Genomic DNA, 27,220 nt, shown 5'->3' with positions numbered 1-27,220 from the left:
AGTGGAGTGCAATGAAGCAAATCCTTAATTGGAAAGACTGTGACAATCTAAACTTTCAATATTTCTATGCCTATTAAAAATGGCAAATGGCATTACTTGTTATGAATGCCCAATGAGCCTGGCTGATCACAAAAGCAGCAAATAACTTTGAAGAAGTGAATACAGTGTCACATTAGGCCGGTCTAGCTGACTGATGAAAAACACTGTTCAGTGTTTGGGTTTTTCTGCATTGCCTGGCAAGTGTGTCTTGTAAAAGTCCTGTTAATTATATTATTACATCAATTCTTAAATATACAATGAAATCAGGACCGATATTTTTCCTCACAGTTTTATATGCTGATTATTTTCTCAATAGATCGTTAAATCTTTTGGTCTATGAATGAAAAAAGAAATAAAAAAGGTACAGTTTGCCAGAGCATGAGGTGACTTCTTCAAGCTGCATATTTTGCATAAGTCTGAAGTGATATAACACAGAGAAAAAGCAGCAAATCCTCACATTTGACAAGCTGGAAACCAGCGAACATTTGGCATAGTAGACAATTAATTTTTGTTGATCTACTTTGTTGACTACATGATTAATCCACTAATCCATTCAGCTCTAAAGTAAAAGCAAACCGTAACTTACCAACTTCAGACATCTCAGGGACACTGGCGAAGTAGATGTCCTTTGCAAACTTTGGCGCATTGTCATTGATGTCATGAATTTTTATATTAAATTCAGTGTCCGGCTCCAGCTCCACATTGGTATTTCTGTCCAGAACCTTGGCGTGCAGCGTGTACATAGCTTTCTCTTCCCTGTCCAACCTCTTGGTGGCGTGAATATCTCCAGACTTCTCATCAATCAGGAACAGTGTGCCTGCCCCATCTCCAGTCAGCACGTACTTCACATTTCCCTCACCTTTGTCCATGTTGGAGTGCAGCTGAAAATTAGAGAGAGACATTTTATGCAAGAAAACAACAAACTACAGTCAAACACTGTGGAAATACAGTGATGCTGTGGGAGATATTGCACACTCTTCCGTAATTCACTCCAGGCTTGTAGTTTCAGCTTTCAGTTTCAGATATTAAGTTTTTGTAACCATTGGCAACACTAGATAGTTTTTAAAAGTCAAATTCTACGGAGGGAAAAAAAAGAAGGAGAAAAGTTAGCAAGAATATTTACGTGGAGTAATCATTGCCCTTGAGCACCACTCCACACAATAACAAGACATTGCCTCCCTTGTTGCCAACAACAAGTCTGTTTGCAATACTTTGTGCTGTTCTTGACTGTGACTGAAAATGTGAACAGTATAAAAACATAGAATAAAATAAATGTAAAATGACCCTGTTCTTGTGGATCTTTTCTCTAAGGCATTACTGAGAGAATTTTGCTTCTCTACAACTCCCCACTTAAAGCTTCATGCCCTGGTTGCAATTCTCTTCTTTTTTTTTCTTTCAAATGAATGAATGAATAAATGAATAAATAAATAAATATAAACTAATACAGGCACAGGTAGAGGTAACATTTGTGAACTTGTTACTCTCTGCAATCTCTTAGGTTGGCCTGATAAGCTCTCTTTTTATTTTTATTTCATTTTATTTTTTTCCTATCGGATAGGCTCTCTGAGGATCGAAGATGTTGTACACTTTCCGAAAAAGTCCTCAGAGTCCAATTTGTGAGTTCTGAAAACATAATTGACTTGACTTCACTGGCCTTGTGCTTTGCTTCATATTTTATTTGAAATATCCAAGGACCAAACTTATCCACACATTTCCTCAAGTTCACTTGCTGAACATGCAGTAAATAAAGATTACATGCTGCATGGGTTTCTTGTGAATTAATACATTAAATAAATTTGCTGGCTAAGGGGACCTCAGCTACATTTAAATCATAGTGTAGATGTCGGAAAAGATTTGACACTATTGTTTGAGAGTGAGATAGTGGTGTAAACCCACTGAGAAATCTATCTGTTTCTGTCTCAGAACAGAACAGTGCCTTGGCACCCGCAGTGTCAAGTGTGACATACTCCATTACTCCAGATCAAATTAGTCTTAGATTTTTCTTCTAAATTGTCCCTTTGAAAAATGACGAAAAACCTGACCTACAGCAACAATTGCTAAAATTAGTCACCTCTGACCTATCCATCACCTTGAAGCGGCTCCAAGTGTCATGGAGGAGTAATGGTGGCGTACTGTGACAGACACTTGATTCAAGCTCATTACTGTACTGGATCTGTCAGCAGATATATTTAGAGCACTATCTCATGGGTTCACATTTTAAATGACAAGTAGTTAGGGACACAGAATATACGTCAGTAACTTATTAATATTAATGTCTGCATGCTGTGAGGAAACTAATTATTTTTCCTGCAGTTGGAAGAGTGATGTCAACAGTACAACTTTGGATGGAAATCAGAAATGTATTGCCAGAGTGCTAGCTATTCTCAGGCAGAATTAAAAAATGGGGACGCATGTGAAAACAAGATGCTGTCAAGTTCAAATGAGCAATATGCACAGTATTTGGCGTTGTTTGAAAATATTTTCATGCAGATGAACTCCATTATCCAAAGTCTATTAAATAGGAATATCAGTCAGCTTGAATTTTCACATATATTTGTGTTCTGGGACAGCCTATTCATTGTCTGTGAATATGAATTCTCTCCTGAGCTGGAGAACAGTGAACCAAGGATTTATGATGTGTTATGGATGTGAAGGCTGCAACTGCTATTGACTATGAATGACAGGCTAATTTTGGCAAGCAGGGGAGTGTTTGTACGAATTTTTGCATTAAAATGGGGCTTTATATCTGCAGTATGTGCAATTTATTTTAAAGAAAAAAGAAAATCTGTTCAATGCTGCAGTCACCTTTTCTCCACTTTGAAATTCATTGTCTATGTAGTGGTGTAGGCTGTATGATGCATTAGGACATGCTTAGTACGCAATGCTGAACTCCTCTGCAACATAATAAGAACATATTTTGTTACAGGACTGCGACATTCAAAAACACTCCTGTGATTACAGTGTAATTATTAGGACAACGCAATTTCAGATCATGCCACACTGCAGGAATTACAATTTTCTAAATCTTTTGATTTTGGGATTATTACCACATTTCCCAGTCCCTGTTAATTGTGTTAAAAAAAAAAAACAAGAACCTGAGAGGCAAAAACAACAAACAGTGAGCCATCAAAGGAGCTTGTACTTTATGTAGCTGGCTGCCTACAGGATAATAAGAACTTTACATTTCTTTGTAGAACCTTGTGGTATGTGTTTTACATTTTTACCTTAGTCTGTCTTGGTCTTATGCAAACCCTTAGCTTCAACTACATCAACTTCCTAATCACAGCACCATCAAGATGAAGTATCAATTTTACATATTTAATTTAGTGACTCAAAGTGTAAAAAACCAACCTTTACATATACCAGAGGTGAGTTTTCATACGCCGAAGTGCACTATACTCTGCATCTGACATGCAGAGTAAACATAGTACATGTAGTACAGCTAGAAAAAAAAATGGCACTGATACTCTTGTGTGTATTCAAAAGTGTGACACAAAGTGTTTTCACACAGCCTTAACAAAATCAAATGTTAGCACTACCTCACTATATTTACAGAGATTTAGAGGCTCTCCTTTCAAGGCCTTGCAGCACAAACACAGCCTTTTCAAGGCCTTACAACAGAAGCACAGAAGAGTGCCTTGATGAGTTAAATCGCCTTGCACAAACACTGAGGAATTGTCAGTAAAGCAGCAAAATCATTGGCAATTCTTGTCAGGTCTCTGGTAAGCATTGCTCAGTGCTGCAAAGAGGAGATAGGAAAATAGAGTGAGAACGGATACAGAATAATTACTCCTCCTCCCTCTCTCCTTCTTTCTCTTAAGACATAGACAAAAATTCTTTAGTATTGGGGCACTGCACTATAATATATTATATGCAGGTTAAAGTTATAGCTTACATTATCTGTTGTGTTTTTTGTACTTTTGCATAGTTCATTCAAGTTCTACAAAATTAGTGCATGAAAGTATAGAACAAGGCCGTGCAAAACCTCAAGGATACTTATTGGCAAAATATTAACACAACAAAGAGAGCTACCTTGAATATTCAAATTTAGGGCAGCACATTTTGTTTACAAGGCACAAGACAATGCAGTGTACCAAGAATTTAATAGGATTTTGTTCACTTCAAACACACCACTGAAATGCTCCAGAATCCAAAGTTTGTGGTTGTATTGCTCAGCATTGCAAGTGTTCACACTTCACAGCCCTGCTTAAGAAGTAGGGCACCACAGCTGCACACAGTGAGTGCTCACACTCATTAATGGCTCCGTGAAAGTCAGTTAAAATGAGATTTGAGGGTTTTACGCTTCATACACGCACAGCCACTGCATAGTATATTTACAGTCATAAAGTATACTAGCCTTTTTCTTCAGTGTTGACAATTGCTGCTGAGCAAGAATAAGTGCTCCAAACCTCACTTTTACTAGTGCAGTTCTTTTTTTTTTTTTTATCATTCTGTGGGGTATCAGTCAGCAGCACTCAGCATGTAAGCCTCAAAGCAGCATCTCTTTTGAACACCTTGATAAGCAATATGAGTTGCATTTATTATGTATTGGAGTCGCAGTGGTGCACTGCTTCCTTTTCCGTTAAGAGGCGAGCTATACAAGAGTGTGACTGTTCTTTACATCAAATTTGATTGCCGTAATCAAGAAATCAACCTCAAGTGACAGTTAGTGAGTGTGTGTGGGTTGATTGGAGAGGTTTGATTGAATGTGAAATAAACAGGTCTCCCACAGTGCTCTGCGAAGACCATTAAATGATCTTTATGAGGGCGACCATCAAGGCTTTGATGGCTTTGTGCTGGGCTTGAAAGTGCTTTTTGCATTTGGTCTCAGTTCTCCATCTCTCTTTTTGTCTCTCTCGCTCTACCTCTCTTATGTTATCTGTTTGTCTGTCTGCATTTCCAATTCTGTCTCTCTTCATCTGAAAATGTCTCTCTATCATTGTGTCTTTGTATCTATCTATCTATCTATCTATCTATCTGTCTGTCTGTCTGTAGGTCGTTATATCTATAAGGGTTGCAACTAACTGTTATTTCCGTTATTGATTGATTCTCTGATTATGTTGGTGAGGAATCGATTAATCGTTTTGTCTGAAAAACAATATGATGTTTTGAGATGACTGCTGGTCACAAAAAGCAAACAACTCAAAGATGTTGAGTTTTCTATATATATATATATGAACCAGTGACAAGCTGCATGTCCAACTATTTATGAAGCTGGAATCAAAGAACGATTGGCCTTTTCCTTTGGGGACCGATTATCATAATAGTTGACAATTGATTTTAATTTTTTGAATTTATTTTATTATTTTAACGCACTTTTTCACAATCTGTCAGAGGCCACAGTGATGTTTTGTGTTTGAATATCTTAAGCTTTTAGACTACAAAACAAGCAATGTATTGTCACTGGACCCAAAAAGTGTTATCAAAATAGTTGCCGGTTTAGTTTCTGTTGCTGGAGAGATAAATTGACTATTCATCGCAGGTCTCCTTGTTTTTGTCTATAAATCACCCTATATTTTGATCTGTATCAATCTATGTCTCCACCATAGTCTGTCTCTATATGTAAAACTCCAAATTTAAACTGATGGAATTAGTGATAGATCGCTACAGCTTCTTCTCTAAAGCATAATGGCAGTATGTGGCTGCCCTATTTTCCCCCTCAGTAATTTATTACAGCCTCATGTTTTTCTGACAGTTTAATAGCAAATTATATTGGACACAGGAAGAGTGGAGAACTGGCGAATGTGATTGCTGTCATGCCACAGAAGTTGGGTGCTAGAAAGCATCAAAGAGACGAGAAGAAAGCCAAATCGCACCAGTCACTGATTTATCAACGGATGGCCCCATTTATAGTTAGCATTTGCTTTGCTGCTTCATCATATAACACAGCAAGGTGAATTTCATTGGCCTTCTTGATTGATATGTTTTCTTCTTCTTCTTCCTTCTTTCTCTATTCAATTTATTTTTGCTGTTCCCTTCTTTTCACCTACATCAGGATGATGGTTTCTGCAAAAGAAGTTGTCATATCCCCCTACTCAACCTTGCACAAGACACTTGTTTACTCCGGAGAATGAGGTGTGTGATGAAAGCCAGCTTCCTCTGAGAAAATTGGCTGTCGACAGTCACCTCATTTCCCTCCCTCGAGTTGATAACTGTAGCGTTCCCCATCACACCTGTCTTTATAGTGCTAGCACGGGTGAGCTGACAAGAACCTCTCTGATCTGGGCGGGTGGGGAGGAGGAGCATTGTCCCGAAACTCAACTTTTTTTTTGTGATTCTTGGGAGGAAAAGTGTCTTGCAAGAGCTGGAGTTTTTGAATTTGGTCTCCAAAGCACTCTACTGACATCTGAGACTGGATTTAATCTTGTGCCTGTTTTGAATCAGACTTCTCTGGGCCTTGACATAGTTGAGAGTTCTTACAAAGAAATTGAATACAAAAATAAACACTATTATTATTTTTCTTGTTTTGAGTGTGTTTGATTTCAATTACTGAGCAGTAGGTGTTACTGTCCATTTGTTTCATTTGTTTATTTTCATCTGTATCTGTCACAGTGCCCATAAAATGTCCTCAAGGTGTCATTTGAAATAAAGACGTCTAAGTCCTTGATGGCTGTGGCATGGAAAATAGCTTGACAAGCAAGATTCAAGATTCAGCTTAGTTGCTCGTGACTCATGTAGCTTTGGTATTATTTACTGAATTGAGCAGTGGTTAAGTTGCTTGGCTGATGAAAGTGGCGTTATAGTAAATAAAAATAAATAAAAAAAAGTTTTAAAAAGCCGTCAATAAGAAATTATCATTATTGCGTTGTTGAAATGTGCCCAACAGGAAATGTATATATTTTCAATTTTCATTTAACAAACGATAGGATAAAACATACAGTTCAAACTGAGAAAGACTCGAGGCAAAGATTGGTTTGTGTGCACTTCCTGTGTTTTCCGATAGCCCCAGTTAACTGTGCCCGAAACAGCCAGATTTCTGACAGCCCATTCGTCTTCAGCCAATTACATCAAACACTACTTCAACAAGCTAAACCTTCTATAATTAGTCTGCAGACAGTGTGTTCAGGCACGTTACCTTGCCGACATATTGATGGTCATTTCCTCCATATTCCTCGAGCAGAAAGAATTGATTCCACATCCATCCACGTTTGGACCGCTGGAGAATCCTCCCATCACTCTCTGCCATCCCAAACAGATTCCCAATATTCCCAGGTGTGAAAGGCAGGGCAGCACTGGGCCACAGGATAGAGAGCATCAGAAGGAGCAGAATCTGATTGGTTATCATGGTATCCAGTCAGCTGGGAAATGTCCTGGATGACTTCTGAATTATGGTAATAAGCTTCTGATAGGATGAACACTGGAAGGCAGTGTCATCAGAACAGACATTGTATTCCTCTCTTTGATGTCCTTTAGATCCCTGTGAAAAGAGGAAACTTCAGTCAAGAAGCACTTTTAATGGCACTTATGTATTTCTCTACAATAGACTTAAAATCCTAGCAGTGAAATAGCATGCAGACTACAGGAGGGCAAAATGTAATGCAGCACAAAGCTGTTGAGCTGTACCAGGGCTGCAGCTAATTATGCAATCAACGCACATAGGAATTCATCCATGTGCATTGTGTGAGTGAAGGAGAATTTAAAAGTCATAATTCAGTGGTGGGAACTGTCTGAGACCAATGAATTATAAAATGTGTTTTTAAAAATGAGAAATAAAAATTGAAGAACTAAGAATGCTGCTAAAACTAGTCAAATCTGACTTATTAAATGATTATTTCATATGTAGACAGAATATAGAATATAGACACAAAATTGCTGTGAAGTTGTAAGGAACTGAAAAGCGACTGAAGGAAATAAAAGACATTGAAAATTGACAGTAGATAAATTCAAGCAACTGTGATTTAAATGTTTCACCAATCATTGTAGTACATTAGCAACTCTGTGAATGCCAAATTCAAATCAATTGTAATCACTGCAAAACCAAATCCTTGTGTGCTCTTTGTTTTGTGTTACAAATGGTCAATCTTTGAGGTATTTGTGTGTTAGTGTTTGCTGCAGCCATTTTTTCTTTATTGCATTAGTTGTCTTATTAATTTAGTGCAGCTGCCCTGCACACTGTCTTCTTCTGATGCACTGACCCTTCTTCTTTTCTTACTGACATTGATGTCCTTTAGAAACAATACTGATTCATGTTTTATCTGTCACACTGTTCCGCAATCTATCAATACAAATGTGTATTTTGTCATTTTTCTGTGCCAAACTTGCATGCAAATTACATATAGTTTAGTAAATCCAGTGGAATTAACAATCAAACACCCTTATCATATCTCATCCATTTTCTGTGTTTGGGGAGTAAAGGAGTGAGCCGTGCTTCTCTAATTATAAGTTGCATTACTGATGATAATGCAAACAGTGCTTCAAAGCCAGTGAGCATGTTTGAATTGCTTAATACAGGCATCTCAGGGAGCATAATGCTTCTGACATGAGCAAAAGCCGCCACTGTAAAATGCTCCACTGAAACTCAGTTTTTATTCTCATGCTTAGCTTCACAGTCATTCAGTTACATCGCAAAGCTATAGGGCAAATTTCACTAACGCATGTTGAGATGAATTGTCTTGTCCCTTACCCATTTTCGCCCCAAATTTGTACTCCAGTTTTTGTGTTTGCATCCATTAGTGATGCTTAATGCCTTAGATTTTTTATTCCACCAAGACATTGTGATTTACTCTACAAGGGGAAAATCTATATAGACATGTTATAAATTGCCAAAACACCCAAATTATCCCCAGGTATCTGTTAGGCTTTGTGCCTGTGATAAGGTATTTTGTGTTATTGGGGAGTCTTCTTCCGATACTTCACTAAGGCAGTGTCTCCACCAGGACTGGTCCTGATAGGTAATTTGGATATGCATACATAATTTATGGTCTTTTGGAAGTTAATCCAATAAATCTTGCCTCTCTTTCTAAAAGAGCCCATTTAGCAGGGTTCCCATATGAAGGCTAGAGTACCAGACTTATCCTGACAAGCATTCACTGGGTACCTCTGGGACTGCTGTATAAAAGCACATGCTAGTTTATCTATTCCTTTGCTTTTGTTCAGAGCTCTTAAATAAGCTGCGTAATGTCAGTGGGGGTATTCACATGAACAAAAGGCCTGTTACTGTCTATGAACAAATTAGTATTATGGTTCCATTGATGATATAAGTGTGCATTATAAATGAATGAATGTAATCCAGTGAGTAGAAAAAAAAAAGAAATAACTGAGCTAATGAGATCTCAATATAAAAAAAATTCTCATTCTTCGTCACGCAATCGTAATCACTTGAATTTGTTTAATTAGCAACACAAATAACACCCAAGTCCAGAATAGGCTCTGACTGAGTTGCTCAAAGTTTGTTGTGGATGAACATCACCATGAAGCCTTAAAAGAAATAGAAATACAGAGAGCTATGTCATATATCTCAGGAGTAGATACAGTTGTATGGTAGAACTGACCCAAGCCCTTGAAGCATCTATAAACATGTTGAACCAGACTGTAAATGTGACTAACGGCAGAGCAGAAAGTACTGAGACTTCGTCAAAGTACAGCCATAGTAGAGCAGATAAAATATAGATTGTGTTGTAAATGGCTGATACATCTTTTATGTCATTTTCTTATGCATAACCATATTGTGGCAGGAGTGTGACACATGCATTTCTGAAATCAGGAAACGCCGCCTTGCAATTAATCTAGTCTGATGCTTGTGATTGCATTTTCTAATTATCATTCCAGCCTGTCCTTGAGTTTTAATAGCATTCTGGATATTAATCTTTGATGTGGTGTGCCTATTAAGCATTAGGCCAGTGCGTCTTTTCAGAATTCTTCCAAACACTCCATTAAAGGATGAGTGAGCATGCTGAATCCATGCCAGAGCCTATAGACTCAAGCTGAATTATCTCAAGTTATTCAGCCTATTAAATAGCGGGGTTTATTAAAAAAAATGTTTATGATTAGATTAAGATGTAGGCAGCTTATGGCTTTGCATTAAAACCCAGAGATGTGAAGGGACAAAATTGTTAAATGTGATTTAAAAAGTGTTGTCTAGGGTGGTTATTGCTTATTCTTGGCTAAGACATGTTCTGGCACGAGCTCTGCTGTGCCCCATTTCTGTAATCTGCAAAATTATCTATTTTTGTTTTGCTGAATAAGAATATCTTTGATCAGATACATAAACTAGCTGTTCATCAGGATATGCTTCCTAGAAAAGCTCAGCCTTGCACATTAGTCTGTATAAATTTGTATGCACATGGATCCCAAAATTGAACTTGCAGGCTTCCCCACACACATTAAACCGAGTCCTGCAAGTAAGCAATTTTATTGCTTCTCTGATTTCAGTAGGGCAGTAATCATAGGTGTAGTGTGCAGCAGAGGTCTGGTTGGTAAACCTTTTTTAGAGGTCTTGCATGCATAATAAATTGATACTCTTCTATACACTGGAGGATATAAATGCCTAAATTGACCATCTGGTCTCTGTGTTGTTTGCACCAAGAGTAATGTTAACATACAACTCTGTGTGGTTTTACCTTAACATTGTGCTCCTCTTCAATATGACTATTTGGTATTTTTTGCAACATACAAAAAAATACAAAGTTGTCATTGAACATGACAAATAAAACATTAATATACTGGAAAAATGATTACAAAAAATTTCTATAAATCTTCAGTGCATAGCCACAAATATATATCTTACTTCTTGTGTTTTACTGTACATTGTCATACAACCACACTGCTCTAGAACCAAGGACATTACCACACACACACACACACACACACACACACACACACACACACACACCCCTTTACATAAGGGTGGCATGACACGATCAAGCGTCTAACATCCAAAACCTCCTACCTGCTACACAAACATCAACCGAATTTGAAACTGCTGCCATTCAAACACCATTCAAATTATAGCCTTGTGTTATAGTATTAAGAAATTCAACAAGTGACTATATTGTATGAGTACCATAAATAAACACAGTAATTGGAAAAGTAAAAGACAAAGATGGAGGGAGGGCAGGGGAAGGTTGCAAGGTCATCAAACTGGTGTCATGAATAATCTTTGCTATTGCTCTTTGTACCTGCACTGTTTTTTTTTTTTTTTTTGTTGTTGTTTTTTTGGTTTTTTTTCAATATCATGATTTACAACTGGAAAATCCAGCATTTTTGCGGGCGCAAACATTAAGCATATATGGGAGTTGGCTTCGAGAAACTAGTGCCGTTTGATTGTCAGTTTGAGTAGCTCCAGTGATTACTTGCTGGTATTGACAGACCAGCACGGACAAGAGTGTAAATCTAGCATGAGGGGCGTTGATGCACCAAGATGCAGCACCTGTACAAACCTCCACTTGGTGGAGCCCTAGACCTTCCCAAGTCTGCCTTCACTGGCTGCAGTCTTTGGCAAACCTCAGCAAGCTTTACTCATGTTTTGAAATCCTCTAAGCAATTTTGTGATACACTGCACACTTCATCGTTGAAAAACTACTCCGAAAGGGAGGGAGGGCCTTCTTTCTTGAAAAGGGAATGTTGACAGTGAAAGTATGATATAAAACACACTATTATTTAAAACAGATATAACCTTATTTATATTGGGGTGAGTTCATGAGGGTATATGCATTTTAAAAGTAATAATTATCACTTCATATCAAAATTTGTCTTACTAAAGCTCTTTCTACTATGTGAAGGAAAGTCTATCTAGGCTAGCAACGCCAGATGATAAGAAAATATACACTGGGAAAAGATATCATTAAAATACTGGAATTTAATAAAAGCAGATTAAAATGACCACATAACTTCTATATTTTTGTTGATAAGATACCCTGATTTCCTTCTCCCAGTTTACCATTTCTTCACTGACATTTCTAGTGTTTATCAAATAAATATTCATGTTTAATCCTTTAAAACCAGCTGTGTGAAAGCTCATGAGAGCCTCTCTGCCAGTGTGGGAGAACAGATTTCCACCTCTTTTCATTTCAGCACTGAAAGGTCACTCCATATCTGACAATAATTCAAGGAGCATGTTAGTGGCTAATTTGCACTAAACAATAATGGCATTACATGGATGACCTGCTGCACACCACTATACCCTAATATATCACTTTGGTAACTGTAAAGCTGTCTGTGCATGAGGCATCATGCAGAGAACTGGGCGGCATAGAAAGAGCGAAAAAAGAGAGTGAGGGCTGGATTAAGTTTGTGCTGTGGACGATATGCACATGTACGTACTCTGCAACACTGTCAGCTGCTCTCGTTGCACCGCTCGAGCACCACGATAAACACCTCCATGCGTTTTTTAAGAGATATGAATGGTACAGTGCCTCTCCATCAAATCTGCTCATAGCACATCACAAGTATGATTCGCCCGCACTGCCTCTGAGCAGACAGACACACACACACACACACACACACACACACACACACACACACACACACACACACGCAGAGCTTGGCATGGACACTTGAACAGGTGCACACATAAACGCAGATGCACACACTTAGCGATATTCATATATATATATATATATATATATATATATAAATATTTCATGTTAACATAGACAGGCACAAGCATGGTACAAATATATACGTGCACATATGCTATTTTGGCATTCACTGTGGCACAGTGTGTAGTCAGAACAACACTTACTTGGACCTAGCACTTTGTATTGAGTGACAAAGTTAATGCTAGTCTTTATGAAAGCGCAGTGTGACCCCGAGCTATAACGCCCACCTCAAAGTTACATATGCAGTGACAGGTGTCATGGATATTATGAGTATTATACCATTTAAAGGGAATGAACAGATCAGAAAAATACTTAATGGTATTAATTTCTAGGTTCAATTCATCATGAATCATTAATGAGCTTAAAGTTCCATTTTGTCAATGGAAAAAAAAAATATTGAGAATCTGCTCTGGTGCTACTACGTGCCGTTTCTCTCATTTCAAACACCTTGACCATCATTAAATTAAAAACAAATTCAAATCAGAATTGGACAACAAATCTAATCATGTGCTAGCTCAGTTGGTTTAGCTGTTACCAACCTCTTTGAAGTTGCAACACTTCTTTTCTTGAGATGCTGCTGCATTAGTCTAGCTTTGTCACAGTGTAAGGAGCAGATCATCCTCAGGGGTCTGGAGGCAGACAAAATATAAATATATGCTTAAACATTAATCAAAAAAAAAAAAGCCCTTACCTTTTTGATTTTCACTGCTTAGCATCCATCTGTGTCACTGAGTGCACGGTACTGTGTTCCCACTCCTGAGCAGTGCTTAGCGGTGGAGAATCTGACTCCTAACGGCAGAGCTTACATTCCAAGACTGACAACAGCACAGCTGGTGCGAATGTGTATGGGAGTGTGTGTGTGAGTGCGTGTGTGTGAGAGAGAGAGAGAGAGAGAGTGAGTCTCCCGCCTGCTTTCCTCCCTCGCTCTATGCTTCTCTCTTTCTCTCTGCCCTCCCTTGCTCCATTTCTCCTCCCCGCTCTCTGGCTTCTCTCCCCTTTCCTCCTCTACACTTTCTTTCTATCATCTCTTCTCTCTCTCTTTCTGTGTCTCTGTTTCTCTGTCTCTCCCTCCCTCTTCCCTCCTCTTCCTCCCCTCCTCTCTTTCTCTCTCTCTCTCCCCTCCTCTCTCTTTCTCTAGCAGTGCATCACTTCTGGCGGTGGATGTCACCCAGGCTGAAGCTGAGGCGACTCTGCCCCTGATTGGCTGCCATTCACAAGTTAGCGATAAAGAAAAGGGAGGGAGAAAAACGAGAAGAAAAGAATAGGGAGGGGGGAGGGGTAAGTGAGAAAATAGTGCCCTTACATCCCAGTGAGCATCAGTTGACTGTGGAATGGAGAAACTGGGGAGGTTAGAGGCTGAAGAAGAGGGTGGACTCTGGGAAGGCACACAGTGTGTTTTCCCTTTTTTTTTCTCACTGTGAATGCATCCAGAAAGCTCTCTACATAAGAGGCTGCGCTGAAAGCGACTGGTCTGATGGATCGACTGCATGATGTTTGATGTCTAAAGCAATCGGCCCCATCTAATCTTCTTTCAATGACAGTGGAATGAAGGAGAAAAAGGCCATAACTTGTAAATCAGCCAGGCAGCGAGGGGTGTGCGGGGGGCTGCTTTTTGCTCTGTTCATCTTCATCTTCGTCTCTCGTCCCGCTGACTTGGCCGGCAGTATGTGGCAGGTGCACATGCAGTCCGGCCACTCTGTCATCTCTTCTCATTACATGTCTCGTGTGGGATGCATGTCCATACATCTCCATACAGTATGTGCTATTGAGGGTGATATAACATTTTATTTCAACTGAAGGGAATCGAGAGGGGGGTGGTGATATATCACAGAGGTGTTTGATGCTGAGGGGTGAGACGGAGAGGGACGTGGAGCGATACATCATTAGATGCCGATATTCATCCCCAACATGTACCTTGAGCAGATAAATGGTTGGATGAAGTGACTTTGAAATGCAGGGGATGCCACTCAGAGCTGCTCTGTTTATTAATAATTTAAGAAAAGCAGCAGTATCACTGGCCAACCTCATCTGCGCTCAAGTTTTATCTTCCAATATCAGTGTGAATAGATTATCAGCTCAAACTCTTTGCACCAGATAAATAAAAATGCAAACAGGCCAAACTAATTAACATCCGAACAAGCAGCGAGGTAGCCTCCCTCTGATACCAAGCCAAGTCCTCACACTTCATAATTCACTCCCTCGTTGTGTTTAGGGTGCTGAGAGATTAAGAAGTAGATGTGTGTTTGTATTTGTTCATGTGTGCATATGTTGGCATGTGTAGTGTATTTGTTTGTATGACTTGGGGAGGAGAGGTGTGTCATGTTCACTTATACCCATGTGTGTACAGAAAGGATGTGCATGTGTGTCTCTGTGAGTTTGTGGGTGCGTGCACATGTGTGTATGGCGTTCCTCACTAACAAGCCACTGGGAAAAAAAAAAGAAGAAAAATCAGGCTATTTTGTACATCTCTGCATAGAATTAGTATTAATTTACCCCTGGGATGTTAATTACGCTGTTGTTACGTAGCCCAAACAACTCTGTGCAAACATCAGAGAACAAGAACACACGATGTGCCCAACTGCTTCAGAAAATATAGAAACATGTTTCCAGAGCCAAATTTCACTACTACCTTATGCACACAAACGCACACAAATTCCGATCTTCTCATCTTAATTTCACAGGCCTTCAAGGCAAACAGTGTCCAAATTCCCATTGTATTTTTCTTTCCCCCTGATGAGGACTCCATTACATTAAATCAAAGTTTTCCAGGCTGAGGAAACAGCTTCCATAAGTAAGGGTGTCTCTTGATCCTCTCCCAATTCTCAGTGTCAGCTCCCATCAGCATCACTAGCTTGTTGCACTTGCATTCACCTCCACAGTCCTAGCTGCTGCTGATTAGTTCTCTGATTTCCTTGCCTTCCCAAAGGAACACTCAAATGCTGCTGTCTGCCCGCTGTTTGCTGTGCTAGCATAACAACTGCAGCTGCTGATAGGTTATTGATATAGCTCTGTGTATGGCAATGACAAGACCACATTAGCTGAGTGCTGAAAACCCAAATCCCGTCTCATGTTGCTACTCATTCATTCACATAGAGATGCCTTACAGACGAGCAAGAGGTCTAGGCTGAAGGTTGCTAACCTTTGTACAATAGGCGGCATAGACTAAATTAAACACTATCCTTTCAATACTAACGTCAGAATTTCATCCTGATCACTCATTTTCTAATTTGTTCATTTAAAGGTTTTTAAACATTTTTCAAAACTTCAAAGTATACCACGTGTCTTCATCTCCTCTACGTACATCACTGTGTTTTTAAAATCATTTTCTTGTCTTATTGTGGTCTTTTTGACCCCATAAATGATTTGTGCTGTTTTAAAATCTACAAACCTCTAACAAACTATGAGATCATTGGTTTTTGACAAGTTATTTTGCAAACATTTTATCGCTCTAATTAAAGATTATTTTTATTATAAATTAATCTGCAGTTAATTGTCTGGCATCACCGTTTAGTTTATGGAACGTCAAAAAGTAGTAAAAATCACTCATCCCAGTTCCTCATAATCCAACAGTCCATAGGATCCATGGATATATTTAATTTACTAACAGAAAAATACTCACGTTTGAGGAACTGTGACCAGAAAATCTATAGCATTTTTACTATACTTTATTTAAATTACTGAAACCATTAATCAATTATCAAAATAGCTTCTGATTAATTATCTCTCAATCAAGTAGTAGATTCTTTCAGCTCTATCACTTTTCCTACATTTCTCTGTTGACGTTTAAATTGATTAATTAAACATGTTTTAGTTGTATAGGCATTCTCCCAGCCTTCCAAATGTAAGTATGTATGGAAGTAGAAATTAGCACTATATGGTGGTTAGGAAAATTAAGTTGAGAAATCCTTATGTTTGTACATCATTGAAAAATGTTGTTTTATCTTTTAACGTAATTTATGAATGGTTTCCAGCATATGTGATGATTATCTATTGTCGCTCCCAAAAAATGTATTTCAGGTGGGGGTTTTTTTCAATTTCAGCATCATTTAATTTTGTTTAACATAATTTATTTGACAATTACCAAGAACATTGAAGTTATTCTTGCATAAATTCATAGATCGTTTGTCCAAATTAACTGTCTTCATTAGTTTTTCTTTTTTTCATCCACTGTATCCAAATGTTGATTCAAATTCTTACCATAATAAAACAAATTTGCTTCAATAATTATGAAGGAAGTCAATTAAATAGATTGAGTAAAAAGTTGGAAAAGTTAATAGAAAACTTTCATGCTCAAGTGGCTGCTGTGGTATTAGGCATATTAGGGAATGAGTCCAATCCACTTTTGGACATAGACGCCTTTACAACATACACCCAGCTCTTGGCTGACTGAACCGAGCTGCTGCAGGTTCACTGGATGCTGCTAAATAACCCAAACTGTGAAGACAATCTGTGCAGTTTGAGTCAGTATTCCAGGAGTACCAGCTGTGGTTTTGGGGTTGCTTCATCTCCAACAGCATCGTCCACTTTAAAAGCTGAGTATCATTGAAATCACTGAGACAAATACAAAGACTGACTGCCAGCAGAAAAATGGCTTTGTCAAGGGCAGATAACATCAATGTAACAAATCAAATACAGTGTTATAATATAAAATGGAATTTACTCCTCCTTTTCTAGAAGACTCTGATTATCGTTGAGTGCAGTGGGTGTCTCATTTCTTCAGTTTAATAACTGCAGGAGTAGACTATTCTGACAAAACTTCTGCTTCACTCGAAAGTACAGCAGTGAATTAATAATGATGCCAAGTGTTTGATAGAGCGCCATCGTTTTCCTAAATTCTCTGATGATGTTCTGGGTTATTATATTGGAAATGTCAAAACATTCTCTCTGATTACAAAATGCGGAGCATGTAAACACAATATCTTATACCATCATTTGATTTTGAGAACACAGTGCAGTGGTTCCTCAGTACTTGCATGTCATATTTGACTCAAGAATCACGCGTATCTTATCTTGAGCTGGAATTATAAGTAGTCATTCAATGTGTCAGCATCAACATCAAAGGTTTGAAGCATTGGCCAGTACCTGGAGCCCGTCTCTTCATAAGGTTTTTCCCTGAAATTATTCCATAATTACACTCACAAGGTTGGCAGAATTGGAGGGTAGAGTCTGACCCATAATGACTGAGTTTCATTTACATACATTTCACACATTTACTGCAGCTGAAGCTCTTACCGAGACCAACTCACTCTGGGTGAGAGGGTACACTAAAAGTTCAGGTCCTTGCTCAAGGACACTTTGACAGTTTCCATGGCTGATAATGGACACGTTAGCTATTACAGGGACTGAACCTGTAACCATGGAGGGTCTTTGACCACTATCCCAGCCCAATGCTTTCTTTTTTTAATCGAGGTTATTCAGAAGTCATCTTCACTCAGGATGTCAGATTATTGTTTAGTGTTTCACTATCTACCAAGGCTTTGATTAAAGAAAAGGGAAGTTTCATTTGATCCAAGTTCAATAAGCTGCAATTCCTCTTTAGCATAACTGTTCACAGACACTGCAGCATTTTTAATGCTTTTTAGCAAAAGCATTTTTCTCAGAGCGTCTTCCATAGTCATATACGTCAATACATACAAGTCAATAGTAAGCATTACCATAGTAAGGTGGCCCCTAAAGACAAAGTACAGACAGGAAAGAAAACACAATCATCAATGGGAACATGTGCCACATACAGATATGCCCCGAATACGGAAATGCAGCAAGTACAAAAACAAGAATTGCTACACCGGATGTGGTCCGGGATGCTAGGGGTGATTTGGTTAAATAGCAACAGCAATTAAACAGACTTTTCTTTGGGGGGGGGGGGGAATAAAAAATCTAATTAACAATGAGTGTTGAAAAAGATACACCTGCTATCCAATCCGTATTTTTTTTTAAATGTGGTTAAAAATATGTACTTAAGAACCTGTACAATAAAACTGTTTTTTTATCATGTATCCTTTACTTTCAGACAAACTGAAAGCAACAAATATTGTATTTCAAGTCTGAGGCCAAATTTGATCCTCTAGAAGGAGTTATATTTCAAAACGTTATGGACAACAAAGCCAGAGGTAAAACGGAGAATGTCTTGAGATTTTTAAGAATGTCTGAGCAAGTTTCCAAACAGGTGTTGTATGCTTAAAACACATATTTGGAATCTAAATGGTTACTTTCTCTCCTGAAAAAATACCAAAACTTAAAGAGTAAGGATAGGCCAGGTTACCTACGTAAAGTATGACAGGCACGCAAAACTATTTGTAATATTGCTGCTTTGGTATTTGTTGCACTGCTGGATTTAGAGCATCAAAAAAAAAGAAAAAAACATAGGCTCAACTCTCCACTCATTCTCAGTCTGAAAAAGCATGTACTTTAGTGCATGTTTCCCTTAATGCTTTCTCGCTTGTATGTGCTATGTCCTTAGGCGCTACCGTAGCATAGATTAATTGTGGACCCTTCAAGATGTTTGCAGCGATGCTCTTCAGTTAGCACATCTTTCTCCATTGCACTTGATCGAACATTTCTTTCTTCCCAAGGTGAGTCGCTAACAAAAAAGACTGTTACTGTTTGCAAAGTGAACAGCAGGTATCACCAAACTTCCATAACTGGTGGGCACAAATCCCCAGGTGCTGGATGGTAGTTTACGAGAAAAGCCCTAAGGACGCTCCTGTCCCAACCAAAGCGATGACACCTCACTCAGTTTGTGCGCACTTACTCATGGATGTGCTCAGCAGGGGATATATCTGCTTTTATTGACTAAATTGCCACTATCATAAAAATTTCACAGTCTACCCCACCCCCCCGCAGGCATTTACCAGATTTTGTAGCGCAGCACTCAGCTGGGGAAATAACCAATTTATTACTACAGAAATAATTATGCTGAGTGTCTGTTTGAGTAATAAATCTTTGTTTTAATTTTTTTTTCCCCAGCACGTGTTTCTGAAAAGGTGTTTAAAGAAAACAAAAATATTATGATGAAAAAATGTATTATAAAATTGTACAGAAGACAGATGGATGTCCCATCACATATCATGCACAGCATATTTTATGCCACGCATGAAAAACAAGAGCAACAGTTGTAATGAATTGAATGTGATGATATATCTGTCTTTACAGTGTGAAAATAATTTTGTTGTAGGATCTGTGAAAATTGAACTTGCTGCTTGCTTCTAGCTTGCTGCGGCACCCGGTGTTATAAAGCTCACCCTTGTTTTGCACAAACATACCTTGCCTTGAAAATCTCTGAAATGAAGAGAGAAGACATCTCCCTGTCAAAATCTATGAATCGGATCTAGTCATTTTAACAGTTTGCAAGGTCAGCCTTAAAGTTTACATTTGAAAACAAACTGGCTCTGTGAACATGCTGCAGCAAAACAAACAGACTGAGAATGAGTGGAGAGTTGAGCCTATGTTTTTTTTCTTTTTTTTGACAATATGTGGGAATATTTTGAAGGTTTGTGTCTACTTCAGGTATATTCTTGAGGCATCTCTCTCTCTCTCTCCCTACTTGCATGGAAACATTTTCTATTCGTGCAGTTTATTTTGAAGTGGAACAAAGAGAAGTGGGAGGAACGCAGCAGGGGATATGTCCAAAAACCACAGAATTTTCCATAATGCAACATGTTGATGTCTTCCATTGGACGCCATCTGCCTCCAAAATGCCCACTTCTTTCAAACCCCCACACCTCCAGTTTGTAATTCAGGCTTTCTTTTAAAGACTTCTGGTATCAAGACCAAGCCAAGATATAGCTTTAGAACTCTTCCTCCAAAATCCAGAGAAGGCATCATATGCAACTATTTTCACAGGCAGAGTAGTACTCCTTGTGATGAGTAAACAGCACTTTGTGTATAAAACTTTGTGTATTCTTCAAATAAGGTGTCAAAATTCATACAGTACATACTCCCCCACAAACTCTAATTCTACTCCCTGGAGAACTGCTGCCTCAATATTTCGATCAACCAGCATTTCTCAATACATTTTAAATTGCTCCGGTGTTCGAGGTCTTTTAATACCATTCACATTTCATGAGCTAATCAACTACTCCTTGGAAGTACTTGATTGATGCCCTCAAGCCGTGGCTGATCCTATGACCTTTGCTGAGGTATTTGAATATTTTATTTTGCGTTTGTTTTTTTCTAATATGCAAAATACATATACAAAAAAAAGGGACTGCAAAAACAAAGAACCAAAGCCCCCTAACCCAACCACCCTACTGAAAACAAGGCCTGACTTTATATAGTGTTAGCAAATTGCACATGCATACCAAAAAAGCTGAGTCTCTAAGACCCATTGCCACTGCAACAAAATGTCCAGCAGTTTTCAGGAACCACAGCTTTGTGAAGATATTTATAGGTGTAATGAGAAAGGTATGTCTACAGTTTGTGCGTAGGATTAATTGAGGTGTTGCAGTTTTGATGTGCGTCATGATGCATACTGGAGACTATGGGGGCGGCTTCATCCTATACAGACTCTAATGATAGGTGACAAATGCTGGCGTATGCCCACCTTCCTCCGGACAAACTGTCCGTGGAGTCCACCGCCAGTCCTTTACTGGCTCTTTGCCCTATTTCATTATTGAACTCTTCTTTTAGTTAGGCAGCGGTAAACAAATGTGTTATCCTTCCTCCCAATATAATTTAATGGAATGTGCTTTGTAATCGTTCTGGTGATTTTACACCTCCCACTATGGACAGCGTTTTTTGTCTTGGAAGACGCCTTTTTGGCAAATCTGCTCGCCACCAGAATTGACTCATATTGTTGGAGCCCTAAGTACTGCTTTTAAAGGGAAATGAAAGAGGTGATTTGATTGGTCATGACTGATACCAGCTTCTACAGCAGCTACTGATAATGTATCCCTCCTCACTGCTTCCAGCTGCACTGCTGTTACACAAACTCCTTGACTGTCTCTGAGCTGTGAATCAGTGATTCTTGAAAATAGAGACTAAAGAGAGACTCAGTATCCATGAAGACTGCAGGTAAAATTGTCTCAATTATGATGTGTTATTTTTTTCCTTTCTTCATATGACTCACAGTTGTTGTTCACCTGTTGCTACATAGTTTAAGGGGCAAAAATCTGCTTGTTTACAGGTTATGAGTAAACCATAAAGAATTAAATTGTTTATCAACCATGACCCCTGTGTTAGCAATAGAGGTTTAAAGGCACATTATGTAATTGGAAAGTTGTTGAAACAAGTGGGAAATGCACTATTAAGAAATAAACCACATTATTCTATTCTTTCCAGCATCACTGTCAGATTATAGCATTGGTGGTCACAGGTTCACACACCAGAAAGACAGACATCCAAATACCATTCAAGCAACAAATTATAATTGAGCATGTGGGCCTAAGGGGTAAGTTCAGCAAGAAATACTGCCTCAACTATCCCAGCGGAGAGCCCCAAGTGCCCCTAAAGGTCTTTAGCACCAATCAGTTGGTGGTAGAGAGGCTGTCTAATGTTGCAGTATGTTGTCTTAGTGTCTATACATGATGCATTCGAGTCACTGTTACAAGCTAACAACTTTATGTTCCCAAGAGGTCTCACCATGAATGCTTTCCTCTGTCTTCCACATCCACCATGAATGAACATGCCTAGTGTAGCAACACATACAGTAAAGTTGAGCATGAGGTACATATAGTCCTATAGCTTAGTGTTTTCTGCACATATGCTTAAATGGAGGAGTGCTCTAATGCACCACTAAATATCTGCTTTTAAGTGGCATTTTGTATTTCAGAGACATCATTACAATGATCTGTGGTTCACTCGGCTGGAAATCTGCATCTTATCTCATCTTATTTTTCTTTTTTTTTTTAACTTTACTTTAACCATGGATTCAACCTTACATTTGCATTGCCAGTGTCGGTAGTTTGTGTTTCATTATATGTTTTCTTTAAACCATGTAAACAGAAAATCAGTTCATGCATATTTCCTTGTTTCCTTGTTACCTTCTAAGTGGGAATTTTATTAATTAGGTGAATATCAATATTAGTTGTAATGTAGAACGAGATCTCCAATTGAAATGGTTGTCAACCTCCCTGTGGAGGTATTCTGAGTGTCAGAATGGGAAGAGATGCCGCTAAAAGCCCAGGATGTACTAGATGGATTATATTGCATAGCCCACAAATGTAGCAAGATCTCCAGAAGGGCTAGAAGAGTGGCTGGGGAGAAGGCACGGCAAGGTCCTGGAAAACTGCTGGGAAGTGGGAAGATCAATAGCTCTCTGACACATTTCACCAAAAATTGAACATCATAATGCTTCACAACAGAAGTATAGTTATTGCACTGTACTTCATAACACTCCTGAACACATCAAGATACTACACTCAACACCACTATCCTATGAATACTTTTATGTCGGAAGTATATTCATATAAGACAGTTCCACGCCTTGCGACATACCTCTAGTGTCCACGTTCATTTCCAATACAGAAAGTAGCATGCTTTATGTGGAAATAATTGGATTAAAGGTATAATATGTAACTTTTCCACATAAGAATATCTAAAAATGACTAGACCTATGTTATATATTAGTTAAGTTGCATTCTAATGTTATCCCAAATGTTTCCAGCAATTTTCAAACCTAGAGAAATCCTTAATTCTAATCAAGGTAATGGTGCGTTTCATTTGGTCACCTGTCAATGGCATCATATCCCCTTTGCGCATGCGTTGTGATTGTTTGCTGGAAGCGGTGAAAGTAGATTTTTGTCCAGTTTTAAGCCACATGTATGATACACTTTTGAGTTGTTGGTTGTTTCTGATTATTAAGTGTAACCAAATGAAGGATTTTACACTGCCTTTTTAAAATTTGAAACAGCTTTATTCAGTCTTTTCACTGGATGTAATCACTCGGTCCATTGGTTTGAAGAGGAGCATACATCCACAGATAATTTGTCTCCTGGTAAAAACTTCCTGAACAACCTGAGCAAATGTAAGCAGTAGCTCAGCTAACAGCCCCTCCAGGATGATTTTTAACATGAAACCACTTTATTCAGTATTCTTACCAGTCCAATACCAGAACCCCAACTAGAGAAGCTGACTGTAGTGATTGTAAGGATGTCTCCCATTATCCCATGTTGCTTCATGGCGTCACCAAACTTTGTCTTTTCTTATTGTGTGGACTGAGAAACTCCAAGCAGCAGAAAGTGACATACTGATGTTTAAGGATGTGGAGGGGGGTGGTCAATAAGTTTGTAATGAATCAGACTTTAATGCAGGAGATAGATGTTTTTCACGGGCCTGCAATTAGATTGAGTATTCTAACCCTAACTACTCCTTAACCACAGCTTATTTCCCATAATCCATTGGCTAAATGACAATGGATGGCAGCTGCTCTGGCCAAATGCAGGAATTTATATTGTTCATGCAATAAATACAGAAAGGAAATGTTGTCATTCTAGAGACACAATCACTGACTCCTGAATTTGTTCTGATGTGTATTCTTACTGCAAATGCTTTATGATTTTAGAGTTATGTTTTATTTTGTTGTCTTTAGGCCATGGTCACTTGTCAACATATGCATAGTGTAGGTAGACGGAGCTGTTGTGCCAATAATTCAGATAATTTTCATGTTAAATAAATCTACAGAATCTTTGTTTCTTTTGGTCAAGGCTTGATTTATGAGGCAAACCAGTTGGTTATGTCTAACGAACTTGAATGAATCAGGAAGGACAGTTGTACCATATTTATAACTACCACTGTGTGTATATGTGTTTTTTGTGCCTGAGCTTACCCATGTATAAATTGGGAATATAGAAGACACTGGAGTTATCCCCCTTTCTTTCCTTTCTGCATTTGGTGACCCACATATCATTTTATTTGTTATTATTCATCTAGTGGATTTTACGTTATGTAACACGTTCTTTTTGTGAAAAAATTTACTGTAAGCATGGACAATCTGCATGTGGCATATCTGGTGGGAGGCAACCATAAATAAAACCATTCATGTTTTGTTTTTTTGTTTATTTTTATAGCAAACAATTATTTTTATTTTTTTTGTCACACAGAAAGTCAGTGTGCGTCACTTTGTGTACTTGATGTTATTCATGTAGCTGTTTCCATTATTTTTCCCATGCTGCAATTCTGTCAAAGAGTGTGAAGGTACATGAAAGACCCGCACTTTGACACTGACATGCAGCAGACATTCTTCCCTCTCCAGGTTATTAATTTTCTAATTAATTCTGCAATTCTCCACCACCAATGTGCTGATTAACCAGCAATCACCATGCACACATGGCGATATGAGGGCTAATACATTCCACTAGCATACATCCAAAATGGCTTTATGAAAAAAAAACACCACTCTGGTATTAGGGTCTATCCATCCTCTTTTGTATTCATTTTTTTGATCTGTAATTTTACCCTTTAGGATTACATGGAGACTGGGTTGCTATGGCACAATTTGGAGAGGGTTCAGGACATGAAATTAAATGATTATGGATTTTTAAGTCCTTATTCTTGTGGTATTTTGTGGAAAACAAATGGAGTTAAAAGAAGTGACAGCATAGCCTATTTCGCCACCTGACTTTCAGAGAAAAAACAAATCTGTAGACACACATTTCCTGCTGAAATGTTAACATATGAATTTGTTTTTGTCTCTTTTAGAAATTCATGACGCATATGTAGGTGTAAAACCTATTTGGACTGTTGTTGAACTTGTCGATTCTGTATTTGCTTGCTATTCACATCTGTCAGTCTTAATTTACTTGTAATTATTTACAGAATAAACCCTTTGTCTACACACACACACACACACACACACACACACACACACACACACACACACACACACACACACATTTTGCCTGAAGGTCATAAGTGTTTTAAAGGAAAAGTAAAGCTTCATAACGTAACATTATTCAAGGGCAAAGGAGTTATAAAACTTTTCAGTGATGATCACCTTAAATCTGGCCTCTAAAAATATCTCTTCCCTGGCCACCTGGCCCTCTGTCAGGACAATCATAATAAGAAAACTGATCATTCTAAAGGCAAGTCAAGTTGTTATCACCACATTTGCTGATTAATCAATATTGTATGACGTGGTAATGGGATTTGCTTGCGCTCTTAAGAGTAATGCCACATACATATCACTAGACAGAAGGCATTTCACTCTTGAGGACATATCCTAAGCAGCCACTTACATCCTCTTGTGAAAATGACTGATTGATCAAAGACCATAAATAGTCTTTGTAAAAGTCATCATTTGCTCATTTGAGCTGTGTTTCTCCTACTGAAGGACTGTTTTTGACACAAAAAAGGCATTACAAATATGTTGTCAAATACAAGGACAAGTACTTAACAAACTTCGAGAGGCTGAAAACAGAGCTCCCATTTGTAAAACAATTTCTTTCATGGATGTAGCAAAAAGAACAGCACCATTCTGTATACTGACATAAAGCACTGTACAAAATGCAAAATGAACATGTAAAAGGAAACCCAGGAACAGATACAATGGTAATATCAGAATTTTAAACAGATTTCCGTGCTGTGAAATTGTCTGGCCACAATTGTGTAGATACTTTGCACATGATATCGCACACCCCCTAGGAATCATATTCACTGGCATGATAGAGGTCCAGAGAAGAGATGGTTATGTGCAAGTATTGTCAGTGTAGCACAAACACTGTTTAAAAAAAAAAAAAAAAAAAAAAGGGATGTTGCATTGTGGTTCTACAACAATTCAAAGTGTGCATCATTTCCATCAAATCATTTCCATCAATAGTAAAGAGGTTATTGTGTATAAACAGTATGAAACATATTGCAGTTGGGTGTTGATGTCAGTCAGTTGTTCATGTATCGCAGTCACTTAGTCTGGAAAATCACATCAGGCCAGTGTTTTTGAAATTGTGATCGAAAGCTACGCTTGTTTAAACCTGCTATAAGAGGGGTTTTTTTTGCTACTTGTGGGCATGGGAAACACAGCTGTAAACACTACACTGACACACTGTCAGATTTTAAGTTTATATGGTGAACTTGTTAGCAAATTGCTGCCTACACATCCAGCAGAGATGGAGTAAATTAACATTAATTTGCAGCCATGTCACTGGCTGCCTGATGATTTTAAGTTTAATATTCACTCTCTTTTTAGCCCTGATTTTGATGTGTAGCTTTTAAATGTGCCACCATGTTCACCAGGTAGTTGCTAGCTTTGTATTTTTGCAATTTGGTGTTTGGAAGCATCCAGTGTCTTTTCAGAACATTTCTACTGAGAAGTGGCCGTTCTTCAGCTGCATTGCGAATGTCAGAAGAAGCCCCGTGTAATTTCTGAGAGTTCAAAGGGACATCTTCATGGTGCTGGTTTTGACCAAGCTAACGGTCCAAAGATTTTTCATTGAAAATCATATGCGACAAAGAAAAGCAAGAAAAAATAAAATAAAAAAAAGCTTTTCAGAAGTTGAAATCAGCAAATGTTTTGAATTTTTTGCTTGAATAATGTCTGAAAAAATTGTTTATTATCAAAGTTTTTTGTCAGTTAATTTCCTTTTGATTGATTAATTGACTAAATGTTGCAGGTCTACTGCTCTGCCTTCCATTTGGTCAGTCCTTGGATTGTGACAGTCTGACCTGATTTTTGGTCAGGACACTGTGACAAAGTTAACTGGCTTGTCTTT

The 27,220-nt window shown here is 38.3% G+C and overlaps 1 protein-coding gene across 1 annotated transcript in view; it reads right to left on the bottom strand.

Moving 5' to 3' along the window:
• The window catches only part of cdh10a (cadherin 10, type 2a (T2-cadherin)), a 29,517-nt gene extending 15,868 nt beyond the window's left edge, over positions 1-13,649 (bottom strand). The window contains exons 1-3 of the mRNA XM_056365101.1: positions 13,270-13,649; positions 7,115-7,456; positions 626-920 (exon numbers count right to left, since the gene is read on the bottom strand). Coding sequence (XP_056221076.1) covers positions 626-920; positions 7,115-7,324 — 505 coding nt within the window. The 5' untranslated portion in view covers positions 7,325-7,456; positions 13,270-13,649. The remainder of the gene's footprint in view (positions 1-625; positions 921-7,114; positions 7,457-13,269) is intronic.
• Between the last annotated feature and the right edge of the window lie 13,571 nt (positions 13,650-27,220).

Source organism: Seriola aureovittata, chromosome 20 (genome assembly GCF_021018895.1).
Source record: "Seriola aureovittata isolate HTS-2021-v1 ecotype China chromosome 20, ASM2101889v1, whole genome shotgun sequence".
Taxonomy (NCBI): Eukaryota; Metazoa; Chordata; class Actinopteri; order Carangiformes; family Carangidae; genus Seriola; species Seriola aureovittata.
This window is presented reverse-complemented; position numbering and strand designations above follow the sequence as displayed.